The sequence below is a fragment of the Salmo salar genome, chromosome 03, assembly GCF_965601325.2.
Source record: "Salmo salar chromosome 03, fSalSal1, whole genome shotgun sequence".
Taxonomy (NCBI): Eukaryota; Metazoa; Chordata; class Actinopteri; order Salmoniformes; family Salmonidae; genus Salmo; species Salmo salar.
Window position 1 is genome coordinate 14,133,478 of NC_138293.1, and position 16,523 is coordinate 14,150,000.

General features: G+C 43.9%; 1 protein-coding gene across 1 annotated transcript in view; it reads left to right on the top strand.

Annotated features, from left to right (window-relative positions):
• Nucleotides 1-16,523, top strand: part of LOC106598862 (unconventional myosin-VIIa) — a 40,795-nt gene that overhangs the window by 12,042 nt on the left and 12,230 nt on the right. Inside the window, exons 16-34 of the mRNA XM_014189878.3 lie at nucleotides 270-413; nucleotides 1,023-1,181; nucleotides 1,342-1,434; nucleotides 4,601-4,695; nucleotides 4,978-5,062; nucleotides 5,564-5,782; nucleotides 6,216-6,425; nucleotides 6,658-6,972; nucleotides 7,503-7,652; nucleotides 7,887-7,955; nucleotides 8,277-8,401; nucleotides 8,613-8,739; nucleotides 8,893-9,012; nucleotides 10,133-10,306; nucleotides 11,200-11,427; nucleotides 11,957-12,124; nucleotides 12,333-12,450; nucleotides 12,601-12,727; nucleotides 13,094-13,266. Of these exons, the coding sequence (XP_014045353.1) occupies nucleotides 270-413; nucleotides 1,023-1,181; nucleotides 1,342-1,434; nucleotides 4,601-4,695; nucleotides 4,978-5,062; nucleotides 5,564-5,782; nucleotides 6,216-6,425; nucleotides 6,658-6,972; nucleotides 7,503-7,652; nucleotides 7,887-7,955; nucleotides 8,277-8,401; nucleotides 8,613-8,739; nucleotides 8,893-9,012; nucleotides 10,133-10,306; nucleotides 11,200-11,427; nucleotides 11,957-12,124; nucleotides 12,333-12,450; nucleotides 12,601-12,727; nucleotides 13,094-13,266 (2,899 nt within the window). The remainder of the gene's footprint in view (nucleotides 1-269; nucleotides 414-1,022; nucleotides 1,182-1,341; nucleotides 1,435-4,600; nucleotides 4,696-4,977; nucleotides 5,063-5,563; nucleotides 5,783-6,215; nucleotides 6,426-6,657; nucleotides 6,973-7,502; nucleotides 7,653-7,886; nucleotides 7,956-8,276; nucleotides 8,402-8,612; nucleotides 8,740-8,892; nucleotides 9,013-10,132; nucleotides 10,307-11,199; nucleotides 11,428-11,956; nucleotides 12,125-12,332; nucleotides 12,451-12,600; nucleotides 12,728-13,093; nucleotides 13,267-16,523) is intronic.

Consider the following 16,523-nt stretch of genomic DNA (forward strand, 5'->3'; position numbering starts at 1 on the left):
TTATATTTTTGTTCAGTATATATTCACCAAAAACAAAAGCTATGGGTTTCCGTATTTCATGTAGATTAGCAGTATTATTAATTATTCATACATTATCTATCCATCAAGTAATCTGTGCTTTGGTAACATCCAATGGTTAGATTTGCAGTCATCTAAAAAGTATTGCACTGGGGGAATTCCAGTTTCTCCACATGGCTTTCCTATATGTATGGTCACTGACAACGGTCCAAAATTCCACACAGATGACATTGTGATCTTTCTCCTCAAAGGCGGCCCAGACGGACGGCAGGAAACAGGTGTCCACGCTGAGCGGTCAGTTCCGCCAGTCCCTGGACTCCCTCATGAAGGCCCTGTCCATCTGCCAGCCACACTTTATCCGCTGCTTCAAGCCCAACGACAACAAGAAGTCCATGGTGAATAAGACAGCCAATTGTAGCACTGGGCCAGATACAGCGAGACATGATTCATTGATGGTGCAATATCACAATAGGTGGAGGTCAAACTCACACAAAACAGAAAAAATGTGATTAGGTAGAATGGCAGTTTCACACCATAAACATTTTACAATTCCACGGAAGTCCCCTTTTTCCATCCAACAGTGCACTCCACTCTACTAAAACAAGCTTATGACCAGTTCATCTGCCACCCTTATTGATAATATTTTTTACAAATTCTTTGAGTAATGTGGCTAAAACAGGTATACTTTATTCTGACATTTTTGACCACTTTCCAGTGGTGGAAAAGGTACCCAATTGTCATACTTGAGTAAAAGCAGAGCTGATTTTAGCATGTAAATATTGGTGGTGCAAAATATAAAATGTAGCCTTCCCTGTAGCTCAGTTGGTAGAGCATGGTGTTTGCAACACCAGGGTTGTGGGTTCGATTCCCACGGGGGGCCAGCACAGAAAAAAAAAATGTATGAAATGTATGCATTCACTACTGTAAGTCGCTCTGGATAAGAGCGTCTGCTAAATGACTAAAATGTAAAATGTAAATGTTATGAATGTCTCTGTCTTCCTCAGTGTTTTGACAGAGACCTGTGCATACGTCAGCTGCGGTATTCTGGAATGATTGATACCATCAGAATCCGGAAACTGGGATATCCAATCCGTCACACATTCAAGCAGTTTCTGCAGCGGTACAGAGTGCTCCTGAAGACAACCGTCTGTGACCCCAAAACTGTAAGACATTATTATTTAGAATATGATGATGATTATCATCATCATCATCATCATCATCATCAAGATAATGATATTTGTTAGCATTCAAATCTCCAAAGTTGTCGTTGCTTTTAGTTTTGTGGTTATGGTTCCCAATATCTTCCTCCCTCTCCTAACCCAGGAGTCAGCATCAGCCTGCTGTATTGCCATTTGCAAGGCCGTGATCACAGGACATGATGACTGGAAGATCGGCACGACTAAGATCTTCCTAAAGGTGCAGTTAACCTCTATGGGCTAGGCGGGACGAATTCGTCCCACCTACGAAACAGCCAGTTGAAGCCTGTGGCGCGATTTTCAAATACCTTAAAAATCCTATTACTTCAATTTCTCAAACATATGACTATTTTACAGCTATTTAAAGACAAGACTCTCGTTAATCTAACCACACTGTCCGATTTCAAAAAGGCTTTACAACGAAAGCAAAACATTAGATTATGTCAGCAGAGTACCATGCCAGAAATAATCAGACACCCATTTTTCAAGCTAGCATATAATGTCACAAAAACCCAGAAGACAGCTAAATGCAGCACTAACCTTTGATGATCTTCATCAGATGACACACCTAGGACATTATGTTATACAATACATGCATGTTTTGTTCAATCAAGTTCATATTTATATCAAAAAACAGCTTTTTACATTAGCATGTGACGTTCAGAACTAGCATACCCCCTGCAAACTTCCGGCGAATTTACTAACATTTTACTAAATTACTCACGATAAACGTTCACAAAAAGCATAACAATTATTTTAAGAATTATAGATACATTACTCCTCTATGCACTCGATATGTCCGATTTTAAAATAGCTTTTCGGTGAAAGCACATTTTGCAATATTCTAAGTACATAGCCCGGCATCACAGGGCTAGCTATTTAGACACCCAGCAGGTTTAGCACTCACCAATATCAGATTTACTATAAGAAAAATGGTCTTACCTTTCCTGTTCTTCGTCAGAATGCACTCCCAGGACTTCTACTTCAATAACAAATGTAGGTTTGTTCCAAAATAATCCATAGTTATGTTCCAACAGCGACGTTTTGTTCGTGCGTCCCAGACACTATCCCAATGGTAAATAACTGTTGCGCGCACGACGCATTTCGTGACAAAAGATTTCTAAATATTTCATTACCGTACTTCGAAGCATGTCAACCGCTGTTTAAAATCAATTTTTATGCAATTTTTCTCGTAAAAAAGCGATAATATTCCGACCGGGAATCTGCAATTAGATAAACAGCCGAAGGAAAATATATCACTGGGTCGAATCGGGCACGCGCCTAATTCCATTGTCCTCTGATGGGCCACTTGGAAAAGGCGATAATGTGTTTCAGCCTGAGGCTGCCTCGTCATCGTTCAGGTTTCTCCCGTGGGAGCCGTGGGAAATGTCACGTTACAGCTAAGATCCTGACTCTTCAATAAACAGAAGCAAGAACAACAACACCTTGTCAGACAGGCCACTTCCTGCATGAAACCTTCTCAGATTTTTTCCTGCCAAATGAGTTCTGTTATACTCACAGACACCATTCAAACAGTTTTAGAAACTTTAGGGTGTTTTCTATCCATATGTAATAAGTATATGCATATTCTAGTTACTGGGTAGGAGTGGTAACCAGATTAAATCGGGTACGTTTTTTATCCGGACGTGAAAATACTGCCCCCTATCCCAAACAGGTTAAACCTAGATTTTCCTGTCCAAGTGAAAATGATTCTAAGCCGTAATGTGTACACCACCCAGCCGGGGAGGGATATGGCTTGAAAACGTACCTCAATCCAGGGGTGGAAGATGACGCTGTACTCCTAGTTATGCCAGTATCCGAACTGACAAATGGAGAAGATTGCTAGTTTTGAATTAAATGGCCCTTTTCCATCCTCATGCTAGTCTAGCGAGACTAAACCAAAGGCTAGCAGAGACTAAACCAAAGGCTAGCAAAGACTAAACCAAAGGCTAGCAGAGACTAGCAGTATTTCAATCTTCTCCATTTGTCAGTTCAGTATGGGGATGCTTAACACCCCGACAGTCCTACAATCTAAGCTAGATGCCCTCAATCTCACACAAATCATCAAGGAACTCACCAGGTACAACCCTAAATCCGTAAACATGGGCACCCTCATAGACATTTTCCTGACCATCTTGTCTTCCAAATACACCTCTGCTGTTTTCAATCAGGACATCAGCGATCACTGCCTTATTGCCTGTATCCGCTATGGGTCCGCGGTCAAACGACCACCCCTCATTACTGTCAAAGCTCCCTAAAATACTTCTGTGAGCAGGCCTTTCTAATCGACCTGGCCCGGGTATCCTGGAAGGATATTGACCTCCTCCCGTCAGTCGAGGGTGCCTGGTCGTTCCTTAAAAGTAATTTCCTCACCATCTTAGATAAGCATGTTCCTTTCAAAAAATGCAGAACTAAGAACAGATATAGCCCTTGGTTCACTCCAGACCTGACTGCCCTTGACCAGCACAATAACATCGTGTGGCGGACTGCAATTGCATCGAATAGTCCCCGGGGCACCGTGTCGACATAGGATCCAAGCCAGATGGCAAAAGAGGTATTGTAGTTGTAGTAATTTAGTTTGCTAGCCGGGAGATGCGCCTGGCTCATGGCTAACTGGTGCTAGCTTCGGGGCAGGGGCATTAGCCACTAAAGCCACTCGGTAGCAGTGGTGATCCGGTGCCAAGGTCCAGAGCTTACGGCAAGGATCCGGTGGTGTAGTGGATTCTAGCCGTGTTTGGGTGGTGTCCGGGTGAACAACTGAGTAGGCCGGGAGGTGGGCCTGGCTCAGGGCTTGCTTCGGTACTGGGTCACTCGGTGGCAGCTAGCTAGCTGTGAAGATCAGGAGTAATGGTCCAGGGTTTATGGCAGGAATCCGGCATTGTAGTGGAGAAACAGTCCGATACTGGTAGGCTGGCAAGTATTATCCAGGCAAAAAAAAGGGCTGGTATCTGTGCAGAAGGTAAAGGAGTGGCTAACAATGACTAAATAGCTTGTAGCTAATTAGCTGGTTAGCTTCTGATGGCTAGCTTCTGATGGCTAGGTGGTTCTGGCTATAAGGTCAACAACAACAAAAAAATTGCGTTTCCGTATCACATTGGGTGACGCAGGTTTCCAGAAGGTACAATTGATTTAAAAGGGAAAAGAGATTGAAAATAAAATTGAAATATATACAAAAAAGGCCAAAAATTCAAAAGTACACGAGAGGACGAACAAAACACGTCTGCACTGCTACGCCATCTTGGAAAAGCAGCCATGTTGTAACAGCAGTCATGGAATCTCAAATGTCACTTAAAGCAATTCGAATATGTTACAATGATGTTGGTCTACGTTTTTGAAAAGGTCCACATTAATCGTCTATAACCTGTCTCCACCCTCTTCCCTTTCAGGATGCCCATGACTCCCTACTGGAATGGGAAAGAGAGCGAGAGCTCAACAGGAAAGCCCTCATCATCCAGAGGGTCATTCTTGGCCACAGAGACAGGTAAATGAGGAACACTGAGACACACAGCTTGGAGGGAACACAGGATAGAAAATGGCATGCGACATGTCATACCTGACACAGGGACTTCAATGTTTGGGATGTTGTAAGACATTACATAGCACACTGGCAGTGGTCACTGACATGGGTTTATCTGTTATTCTCTCTAATACCCTATTCTAAAGGTTTACCACAGAGTTACATACAGTTGTTACTATTGTTTTAATACAGTAGTTCTTACAGTCTGCTCTATTGATGTTTTGTTGAAATGTATTCCTCTTGTAGGAAGAGCTTTGTAAAGAAAAGGAGAGCCGCTGTGGTGATACAGAAGCATTGGAGAGGTTACGAAGACAAGAAACAATATAGAAAGGTAAGTCACTGGCTAAGTTTCAAGTGGCAATTAGGGAGGTCTAATGCCGAAAAAGAAAGACAATTCTTGTCTACTTTACCTATATTTTCTCCTCTTTTTGCCAAAACATTTGTGTGAAGTTCCAGTATTTAGCTACACCACTACATGGTAAAAATAAAAATAAAAATAAATACTGAAAACACTACCAATATTTGAATTGAGTTCAACTACCACCAAGCTACAGCAAAATACTATTAAATTACTAGTTGAACTACATATAGTTCACTACACCACAACACTGGTAAGGAGTCAACTCAGATACACTTTTGTAAACAAAATGAGGTGATATTGATTAAATGCCCTAGCTAAGGAGTGCACATTATTGTGCTGATAGAGATTTTATTATTTTCATTTTTTTTATAGGCTCGATCAGCTTTTAATATATCTTTCGCTTTTCTCTCTGCTGCTCACATTTACCTTCTACAAACATAATTTATCCTCCTCTCTGTCTCGTTCAACTAGCTCCAGCGCGGCTTTCAGCGTCTGCAGTCTAAGATCCGTGGTCGTCTGTCCCGGCTGCATTACCTGAAGGAGCTGGCGGCGGCCGTCACTATGCAGTCCCAGGTGCGCGGGTACCTGGCCAGGAAGAGTTATAAGAGCAAGAGAGAAGCTGTGACTGTCCTCCAGGCACACACCAGAGGCATGCTGGCTAGGAAGACCACCAACAAGATGAGGACAGATGTGAGTTCTGACATTTGAGAAAAGTGTGTGTGTGTGTGTGATTGCAAGTCTGTTTTTGCACCTGTGTGCAAATTCAATATATATCTCGGGGGGGGTGTGTGTGTGTGTGTGTGTGTGGTGTGTGTGTGTGTGTGTGTGTGTGTGTGTGTGTGTGTGTGTGTGTGTGTGTGTGTGTGTGTGTGTGTGTGTGTGTGTGTGTGTGCATGCAAGCCTGTTTTTGCACCTGTGTGCAAGTTCAATATATCTGTGTGTGTGTGTGTGTGTGTGTGTGTGTGTGTGTGTGTGTGTGTGTGTGTGTGTGTGTGTGTGTGTGTGTGTGTGTGTGTGTGTGTGTGTGTGTGTGTGGCATGCAAGCCTGTTTTTGCTCCTGTGTGCAAGTTCAATATATCTGTGTGTGTGTATGTGTGTGTGTTTGTGTATGTGTCTGTGTTAGGCATTCCTATCAGCCCGGGAGCGGGAGGCGAGGGAGCAGACAGCCGCAGAGCTCCAGCGGAGGCTAGAGGAGGTCCTCAGCCAATCACAACAGGCTGCTGCCGAGCCAGAGCCAGTCAGTGAGCAAGAAATGGTGGAAACCATGTTTGAATTCCTGCCCCAAAAAGTGTCAGTAGGAGGGCGGGAGGGCCCGGCTCCAGAGGGCTTTGAGGTGATGCTCACAACCAATGGTGGATCTTAATGTCATATCAACATAGGTTTCCATTTGCTATAGTCTTATATGTCTTAATACCTCAGTGATGAACACTGCTAACAGAATGACCACATCCACCTAATCCTCTCTTCTCATTGAAGAAGCATTATAATATTCTACTATTCTCTCCAACTCAAAGAAAAAAGTATCTAACTGAGTATCCAACTGCACTCTCCCTATCCGTCCTCAGGACTTGGAGAGCACGCGAACAATCCCAGAGGTGACTGAGGAGAGCCGAGAGGAGAGTCAAGATGAGAGCCCAGTAGAAACCCCAGCTCCGGTAGTAGTACCAGTACCAGTACCAGTACTAGCTCGGACTGAACCAACTCCTGCACCAGCACCAGTACCAGTGGAGCTACCAGTGGTGGAGTACGATGATGAGGATGAGGAGTTCTCCTTCATCAAGTTCAGTGCTCTGCACTTCCAGGGCTCTGCTACCCACAGTCACATCACCCAGAGGCTGCGGCAGCCCCTGCTCTACCACGAGGACGAGGGGGACACACTGGTGAGAAGTCAACATCAGGCTTCAGTGTCTCTCAGAGGGATCCAAAGCAAGGATGGCATTTTTCTTCCTCTGTCACATATTCCACATTATAAACTGGGTGGTTCGAGCCCTGAGTGCTGATTGGCTGAAAGCCGTGGCATATCAGACCATATACCATGGGTATAACACAACATGTATTTTTACTGCTCTAATTAAGTTGGTAACCAGTTTATAATAGGAATAAGGCACCTCTGGGGTTTGTGGTACATGGCCAATATACCACGGCTAAGAGCTGTATCCAGGTACTCTGCGTTGCGTCGTGCGAAAGAACAGCCCTTAGCCGTAATATATTGGCCATATACCACACCCCCTCGGGCCTTATTTCTGAATTCTTCTCTCCTCTTTTCTCTTTTTCTACTGTACATTCTCCTCCTCCATTTTCCTCCTGCTGTTTTTGTTTTGTTCCTCACTTCACCCCATTCTTTTCTTTTCCCTTCCATTCCCCACTTTCTCCTCTCCTCTCCTCTCCGCTCCTCTCTGCTCCTCTCCAGGCCTGTCTGACAGTGTGGTGGATCATCTTGAGGTTCATGGGGGACATCGCTGAGCCTAAACAGATCAACCAGGAGCCCTCCACCGTCATCCAGAAGAACCTTGGCCAGAGACAGAACAGGAGGCTAAGCAATCTGGTGGGCCTGGATCAGGTACTGAACATAAGGCCTTGACTTAACTTTACATTCAACTCAGTTCAATTCATCCCTGACGAGCAATAGGAAAAATATCGCTACTCACTGATTCCCTTAATGTGATGACAATAGACACTTGTGTCATTTTATGTGTTTCTAATAGTTTCCTGTTGTACTGAGTTTTTGCTGACTGAATTCACCCACTAAACAGTTTGTCAGATGTCTAATTCGTCATATACATTTTTCCATCAGAAAATACTTAGGAAAAATAGAAAGAAAGAAGGAATGGGGAACAGAAAAGCATCGGCCATTATAGATGAGGTATGTTACATACACATTATTTTGTCCTCAGAACTAAAATGAGTCTGAATATCCATGATGTAACAACACAGGCTAATTGTCCAGATGGGATACAGTTTATGTAAAATTGATGTCAAAAGTAGATTGTTTTGTTGTTGTGCATTTTAGCTAACCCTACTCTTTTCCTAACCTTAATCTAATTCTCCTAAACTGCTAAGTCATTTCTCCTAACATGCTGCCTAAGTTTTCCTAACCTGCGACGAAAAGGCAAATAGGACATAAGCTGTAGCCGCTCCAGATTAAACCGGCTAATTGTCTCGTTGTGCTCCTCATCTCCTCCAGCCAGAGACTATGACGGAGGAAAAAGACATTCTAATTGGAGAGGGGCGCACTTTGGATCGGCCAATACCCGACCTGGAAAAACTGCACATTATTGTTGGATACGCCCTATCCAGACGAGATATAAGGTAACAAACCGAATTACAACACGTAAACAATGTTACCCAGATATTTCCCAGTTATTGATGTCTACAAAAGTAATTTGTTTGTCATCCCAAAACTGTTTCATTCAGAACTAATAAAGGATTACAGCTACAGTTGCAATGCAAATTAATTGGATCCAATCAAAACTGATAGACAGCTAACTTGAGCCCTGTCTGTCCTTGTTTGTCTGTGTAGGGATGAGATCTATTGTCAGATCATTAAACAGCTGGTGAACAATAAGAACCAGAAGAGTTCCCTCAGAGGCTGGGTCCTCCTGTCCATCTGTCTTGGTATCTTCCCCCCAACAGAACTCCTTATGCAGGTCAGGCTAAAGTTGACATTTTTTCACCTGTGGCTGTATGTCTTAAGGCGCTGTGTTTTTACATATAGTCATACTGAATTTATGACCCAGGCCCCACTCAATCAATTACATACACTGTAATTGTATTCTATTCCACCCTATTCTATTCCACAGTATCTGGAGAGCTTCCTGCGCAGAGGGCCAAGTAGCTATGGTCCCTACTGTGCTGAGCGCCTGCGTCGCATCGTGGCCAATGGGGAGCGAGGCGAACTGCCTTGTTGGATAGAGCTTCAGGTAAGATCCATGACAGAGACATACTCATCTGGGTGCCATCTCCCATCTGACACAATGCAACAGAATTGGGGGGTAGGCCTGTCAGGACTCAAACACCCTAGCCAAAGAATCTCAAATCTCTTGACGATGTCGCTAGGTGTCGACTACTACTGCTGTTAAGCAGTATCAACACTACAGATCATGGACAGTATTCATGACAAATGTCGCGTTCAAAACAACTGGGAACTCAGAACTGGGAACTCGGAAATCTCTGACTTCCGACTTCAGTGCGTTCAAGACAACTGGGAACTCTGGAAAAAAAATGCTCCGATTAGGAAAAATTGTTTCGAACGGTCATCCAACCTGGAATTCCAACTTTGGAACTTAGGCCTCTTTCTAGAGCTCCGACTTTCTGACTGACGTCATGATTTGACCACGTAATTTTCTGAGTTCCCAGTTGTCTTGAAATCACCATCAGAGCAGGTTTGGTCAGACAACAATACATTGACTGATCAGAAACAGACTGGCACTCATGTTAAATGATGAGAGGTCGCATCAGAGTTATGTGAGAGACAGTTGCTAAACTACAGCTACATGCGCCATATCCCACCTACTCCAACATATGAAATCGATTCTCTGTTTTTGCTCTGCCGACATATCTTTATGGCGGCAGGTAGCCTAGCGGTTAGAGAGGTGAGCCAGCAACTGGAGGATTTCCTGTTCGAATCCTGGATCTGACAGGAAAAATCTGTCGGGAAGTGAGCTGGCAACCAGAGTGTTGCTGGTATCAAATACTAGATGCTATTGCCTACCGTTGTGCCCTTGAGCAAGGCACTTAACCCCACACAACAACTGCTCCACGGGGCCCAGTGTGGTAGCCCCCTGTTCCAACCTGTCCAACCCCTTATATGTGTCTTTTGGAAGGGTTGGGATAAATGGAAGTCAATGTTCGGTTCGACCTTGTGTACAATTGACGAATAAGGTGATCTTACAATGAATCTTATGACAGTGACTGTATTAGTAAGGAGACAGGACACCAAAACCGTATGTGTGCAGTACAGAGCAATATGGGTCCTGTAGTAAGTAGTCAATTATACTGCAAGGACTAATTATTCCCATGTCTCCACCTTCCCACATGTAGGCCGTCAAGACCAAGAAGCCTACACAAGTATCTGTGGCCCTGATGGACGGCCTTAGTGTTAGCCTGCCTGTTGACTCAGCCTGTACCTCTGCTGAGGTGTGCCAGGCTCTGGCCAAGAAAGTCAACATCAAGGATACCTACGGATTCTCTCTTTACATCGGCTTCTATGAGAAGGTGAAGGGAACCCCCAAGGGTTTTGGGGATACCTAGCCATGCAACTAAAACGAGTACATACAGTTGTAGGATCTTCATTTTAGCCAGTTTGTTACAGCAGGAAAATAGTCCTGCAGCAACAGGAAATGTGAATTATTATGTGGATTATAATTCATGGATATTTTTGTAGGAGTTTATGTATTTTTCGTAAGGGAAAAACGAGTCTGTAATTTCTAAGTGGATATTACAAACTCCAGAAGCTTTTTTTACAACTCAAATACACTACAAGTTTGAAATCTCCTGCATTACAGGAAAGTTCTCCTGCTACAGGGTGATCAAATTAAGGTCCTACATCTGTATTGACAAAGAACATACATAATAAATACAACAGTGTCAATAGGTACTCTTCTTAGTCGCATGGCAAGGGGATACCTAACTGTGGTGTCCTGGGTACTTGGCATCATGCCTTTGAAGTTGCTCATTCAGTGCCAGTTCAATATTGAGATTGAAAAGGGACAACATTGACTTGATAGAATTTGACTACCATTCATTAGCATCTTCACTAGCTTTCAGAAGTTGACTAACATTGACTTGCATTGACTAGCCCTGTGATATGTTTTGACTAGCTCTGGCATATTTTGACTAGCCCTGTGACATGTTTTGACTAGCTCTGGCATATTTTGACTAGCCCTGTGACATGTTTTGACTAGCTCTGGCATATTTTGACTAGTCCTGTGACATGTTTTGTCTAGCTCTGGCATATTTTGACCAGCCCTGTGACATATTTTGACAAGCTCTGACATATTTTGACCAGCCATGTGACATGTTTTGACTAGCCCTCTGACATGTTTTGACTAGGCCTGTGACATGTTTTGACTAGCCCTGACATGTTTTGACACTGTGCTTTTTTCCAGGTGTGGTCCCTGGGCAGTGGCGGGAAGCACGTGATGGACGCTATCTCGCAGTGCGAGCAGGAAGTGAGGCGGAAGGGCGAGGAGGAGCAGCACGCCTCCTGGAGACTCTACTTCCGCAAGGAGTTGTTTACGCCCTGGCACGATTCCTCGATAGATGCCGTCAGCACAGATCTCATCTACAGACAGGTCATCAGAGGCCTCAAGTCTGGGGAGTACCATTCTGAGAAGGTGCGTCGTTGTTTTATATATATTTTTTTAACCTTTATTTTGACAGGGAGTCAATGCTGAGACCAAGGTCTCTTTTCCAGATGAGTCCTGTTTAGCTCAACAATACACATCAAAATACAAGACACACATTAAACTACACACCCATATACACATTAAAATAAATGTTATTATACAATACATGAAAAGCAAAACACAATCGTAAAAAACAGTACACCGCCTAAGACTCCACCCACCCAGACAATGTGGATATCATATCACTGATGGTGACATTGTGAAAGTAGCCTCCACTACTCTCGAGGGTAGGTTGACCATGAACCAAGCATGAATCTTAGGAGTCACAATGTCTCATTGAACTCTATGTAATAAATCATAAAATAATAAAAATCAATTACCACTATTGTTGAAAAAAAGAAAAGATATAAAGACTGCTTATGTTTGAGGTGGAAATTCTATTAACTTAACAACTAAACTGTTATTCTTTATTAATTGGACCTAAACAGACTTTGTATTTATTTGTTGTGTCATCCAGGAGGATGACTTTGTCCAGCTGGCAGCGATGTACTACTATGTGACGTTTGGGTCTACCAACAGTGTAGAAAATGCCAAGAAGGTGGTGGGGGAATGCATCACTACTGAACTTATTGAGACCAAGTCACAAGGAAAATGGATTCAGCTGGTCACCGCAGCACATACACAGGTACTGCTACTCACTGGTGCAATAAGTAATGGCCAGACAACCTGTAGTATATTCTGTTCTAAAATTCCTGCTATTCAGTGTGCTAACCCTATCAAGTAAAGTAAAGCAAAGTAAAATAAATAATTAAATTGAAAAGTTAAGTAGAATAAAGGAAAGTTAATGCCAGACAAAATGATTCAACTAATAATGATCCTAATCATTCTCACAGGGTCCTTACATAAACAGCAGAAGGAGCACAGACAGCGTGAAGGGGGATGTGGTTGACTACGCTCGTCAGAAATGGCCCATCTTCTTCTCCAAGTTCTACGAGGTTACGCAAATGTCAGGTAAGTCTAACAGGAATAGGTCCGCATAATGTACCAAGTGAAGTTGCTATCATTTTTCATGATGAAGCTTTTAGTTGGTTTAAATCAGGCAAAATATTTATTTTATTTGTCAAAGACGATTTTATTACTAAGGTATTTGTATACCCACAGGACCTCCTCTATCCAAAAGCAATTTTATTGTGGCCATCAACTGGAATGGGATCTCCTTTCAGGACGAGAAAGAGAAGAAGCTCCTTGAGCTGCCGTACCCAGAGGTGACTGGGGTGAACAAGTCCAGGTATGAACAGGCTATACCAAGGCCCTGTTTAAATATTTCAGAAATGCATCCCTCCTTCCTTCTTCCCTTCGAAGTGATCACTGATCTGAATTGGTTGGTTTTGAGGTAATGGAGTGATAACCTTATTCACAGCTATCCAATCACTTATAGGTCTGTTTACCTCAAGGAAACAAGGAAGGATACATTTCTTAAGTATTCCAACAGGGCCCAGAATATATAGACAGAACCTAGTTTTATACACTGGCTGTTTATTGTTCAGTTGTCAGGTAGTGGTGGTTGTCATGGTTCACATACTCCCTCATACCGACATTCAATCCACCATAAAGTTATTACATACATTTCACATACGTTTCATATGTTCATCAGTGATGACGGCAGGATCGACAGCAGTCAGTCTGTGAGCCTGGCCACACTGAGAGGGCAGTTCCTACTGCAGTCTGTGGAGGCAGGGGAGATGGCTGACCTGATCCAGTGGTACCTGGAGGGCCTGAGGGAGCGCTCTGTCTACGCAGTGGCCCTGCAGGACGTCAACAGACAGGGTACGAATATGACAATGAATCACTTGATCACTCATCTCACAGCTGAGGTTCACTGATTTTGGATAAGTTTGTTAAGCTTTATATCTCTGAGCTACAGAGGGTAAGTTACAGTAGATGGATGTATTTGTCAGAATCATAATACTTACTAGTATATCTACAGACACTTCATAACTGAGGTTCATCCATTTGGATGAGATGGGTGAAGGCCATGCTGCGTAGCACTGCTTAAGAGGGGTGGGTTTCTGGATGTTTTCCATAGAATTCTAATGCTGTAAATTGTAGTGGAAAACAATGAATTTGTCCCAATCAGATAACAACAGGTAGTCAGTGTTTAACAGAAAACTATATCCTAAAAGATCCCTTCATATACAGTAGGTGTTTTTGGCTGGGGATCATGCATGACCTAATACGGTTTCTCTTATATACAGTGCACGGAAAGTATTCAGACCCCTTGACTTTTTCCACATTTTGTTACAGCCTTATTCTGAAATTGATTAATTGAAAATGTTTTCCTCATCAAGCTACCACATAACGACAAAGCGAAAACAGGTTAAGAAATTTTCACAAATGTATAAAAAATTCAATAACAGAAATACCTTATTCACAACCTTTACATTTTACATTTTTTGTCATTTAGCAGACGCTCTTATCCAGAGCGACTTACAGTAGTGAATGCATACATTTAATTTCATGCATTTAAAAAAAAAAAATTTTATTTAAAAAAATATATATAATTGTACTGGCCCCCGTGGGAATCGAACCCACAACCCTGGCGTTGCACACACCATGCTCTACCAACTGAGCCAGAGGGAAGCTGTGGCTCAGTTTGCTATGAGACTCGAAATTGAGCTCAGGTGCATCCTGTTTCTACAACTTGACTGGAGTCCACCTGTGGTAAATCGAATTGATTGGACATTGGACAAAAGCACACACCTGTCTATATAAGGTCCCACAGTTGACTGTGCGCGGCAGAGCAAAAACCAAGCCATGAGGTCGAAGGAATTGTCCATAGAGCTCCGAGACAGGATTGTATCGAGGCACAGATGTGAGGAAGGTTACCAAAATATTTCTGAAGCATTGAAGGTTCCCAAGAACACAGTGGCCTACATCATTCATAAATCGAAGAAGTTTGGAACCACCAAGACTCTTCCTAGAGCTGGCCGCCCGGCCAAACTGAGCAATCGGGGGAGAAGGGCCTTGGTCAGGGAGGTGACCGAGAATCCAATGATCACTCTGACCATGAGTTCCAGAGTTCCTCTGTGGAGATGGGAGAAACTTCCAGAAGGACAACCATCTCTGCAGCACTCCATTAATCAGGCCTTTTTGGTAGAGTGGCCAGACGGAAGCCACTCCTCAGTAAAAGGCACATGACAACCCGCATGGAGTTTGCCAAAAGGCACCTAAAGCCTCTCAGATCATGAGAAAACAAGATTCTCTGGTCTGATGAAATGAAGATTGAGCTCTTCGGCCTGAATGCTAAGCGTCACGTCTAGAGGAAACCTGGCACCATCCCTACGGTGAAGCATGGTGGTGGCAGCATCATGCTGTGGGGATGTTTTTCAGCGGTATGGACTGGGAGACTAATAAGGATCGAGAGAAAGATGAACGGAGCAAAGTACAGAGGGATCCTTGATGAAAACCTGCTCAGAACCTCAGACTGGGGCGAAGGTTCACCTTCCAACAGGACAACAACCCCAAGCACAAAGCCAAGACAACGCAGGAGTGGCTTCGGGACAAGTCTCTGAATGTCCTTGAGTGGCCCATTAAGAGCCCAGATTTGATCCCGATTGAACATCTCTGAAGAGACCTAAAAATAACTGTGCAGCAACGCTCCCCATCCAACCTGACAGAGCTTGAGAGGATCTGCTGAGAAGAATAGGAGAAACTCCACAGATACAGGTGTGCCAAGCATGTAGCATCATACCCAAGAAGACTCAAGGCTGTAATCGCTGCCAAAGTTGCTTCAACAAAGTACTGAATAAAGGGTCTGAATACTTATGTAAATGTGATTCATTTTTTAAAATAAACTCAGCAAATAAAAAAGAAACGTTCTCTCACTGTCAACTGTGTTTATTTTCAGCAAACTTAACATGTGTAAATATTTGTATGAACAAAACAAGACTCAACAACTGAGACATAAACTGAACATAAACTGAACATAAACTAAACTAAAAGTTCCACAGACATGACTAACAGGAATGGATTAATGTGTCCCTGAACAAAGGGGAGGGGGGGGGGGGGGGTCAAAATCAAAAGTAACAGTCAGTATCTGGTGTGGCCACGAGCTGCATTAAATACTGCTGCGCATCTCCTCCTCATGGACTGCACCAGATTTGCCAGTTCTTGCTGTGAGATGTTACCCCACTCTTCCACCAAGGCACCTGCAAGTTCCCGGACATTTCTGGGGGGAATGGCCCTAGCCCTCACCCTCCGATCCAACAGATCCCAGACGTGCTCAATGGTATTGAGATCCGGGCTCTTCGCTGGCCATGGCAGAACACTGACATTGTTGTCTTGCAGGAAATCACGCACAGAACGAGCAGTATGGCTGGTGGCATTGTCATGCTGGAGGGTCATGTCAGGATGAGCCTGCAGGAAGGGTACCACATGAGGGAGGAGGATGTCTTCCTGTAACGCACAGCGTTGAGATTGCCTGCAATGACAAGAAGCTCAGTCCGATGATGCTGTGACACACCGCCCCAGATCATGTCGGACCCTCCACCTCCAAATCGATCCCGCTCCAGAGTACAGGCCTCGGTGAAGCGCTCATTCCTTCGACGATAAACGCAAATCCAACCATCACCCCTGGTGAGACAAAACCGCGACTCGTCAGTGAAGAGCACTCTTTGCCAGTCCTGTCTGGTCCAGCGACGGTGGGTTTGTGCCCATAGGCGACATTGTTGCCGGTGATGTCTGGTGAGGACCTGCCTTACAACAGGCCTACAAGCCCTCAGTCCAGCCTCTCTCAGCATATTACGAACAGTCTGAGCACTGATGGAGGGATTGTGCGTTCCTGGTGTAACTCGGGCAGTTGTTGTTGCCATCCTGTACCTGTCCCGCAGGTGTGATGTTTGGATTTACCGATCCTGTGCAGGTGTTGTTACACGTAGTCTGCCACTGCGAGGACGATCAGCTGTCCGTCCTGTCTCCCTGTAGCGCTGTCTAAGGCGTCTCACAGTACGGACATTGCAATTTATTGCCCTGGCCACATCTGCAGTCCTCATGCCTCCGTACAGCATGCCTAAGGCACGTTCACG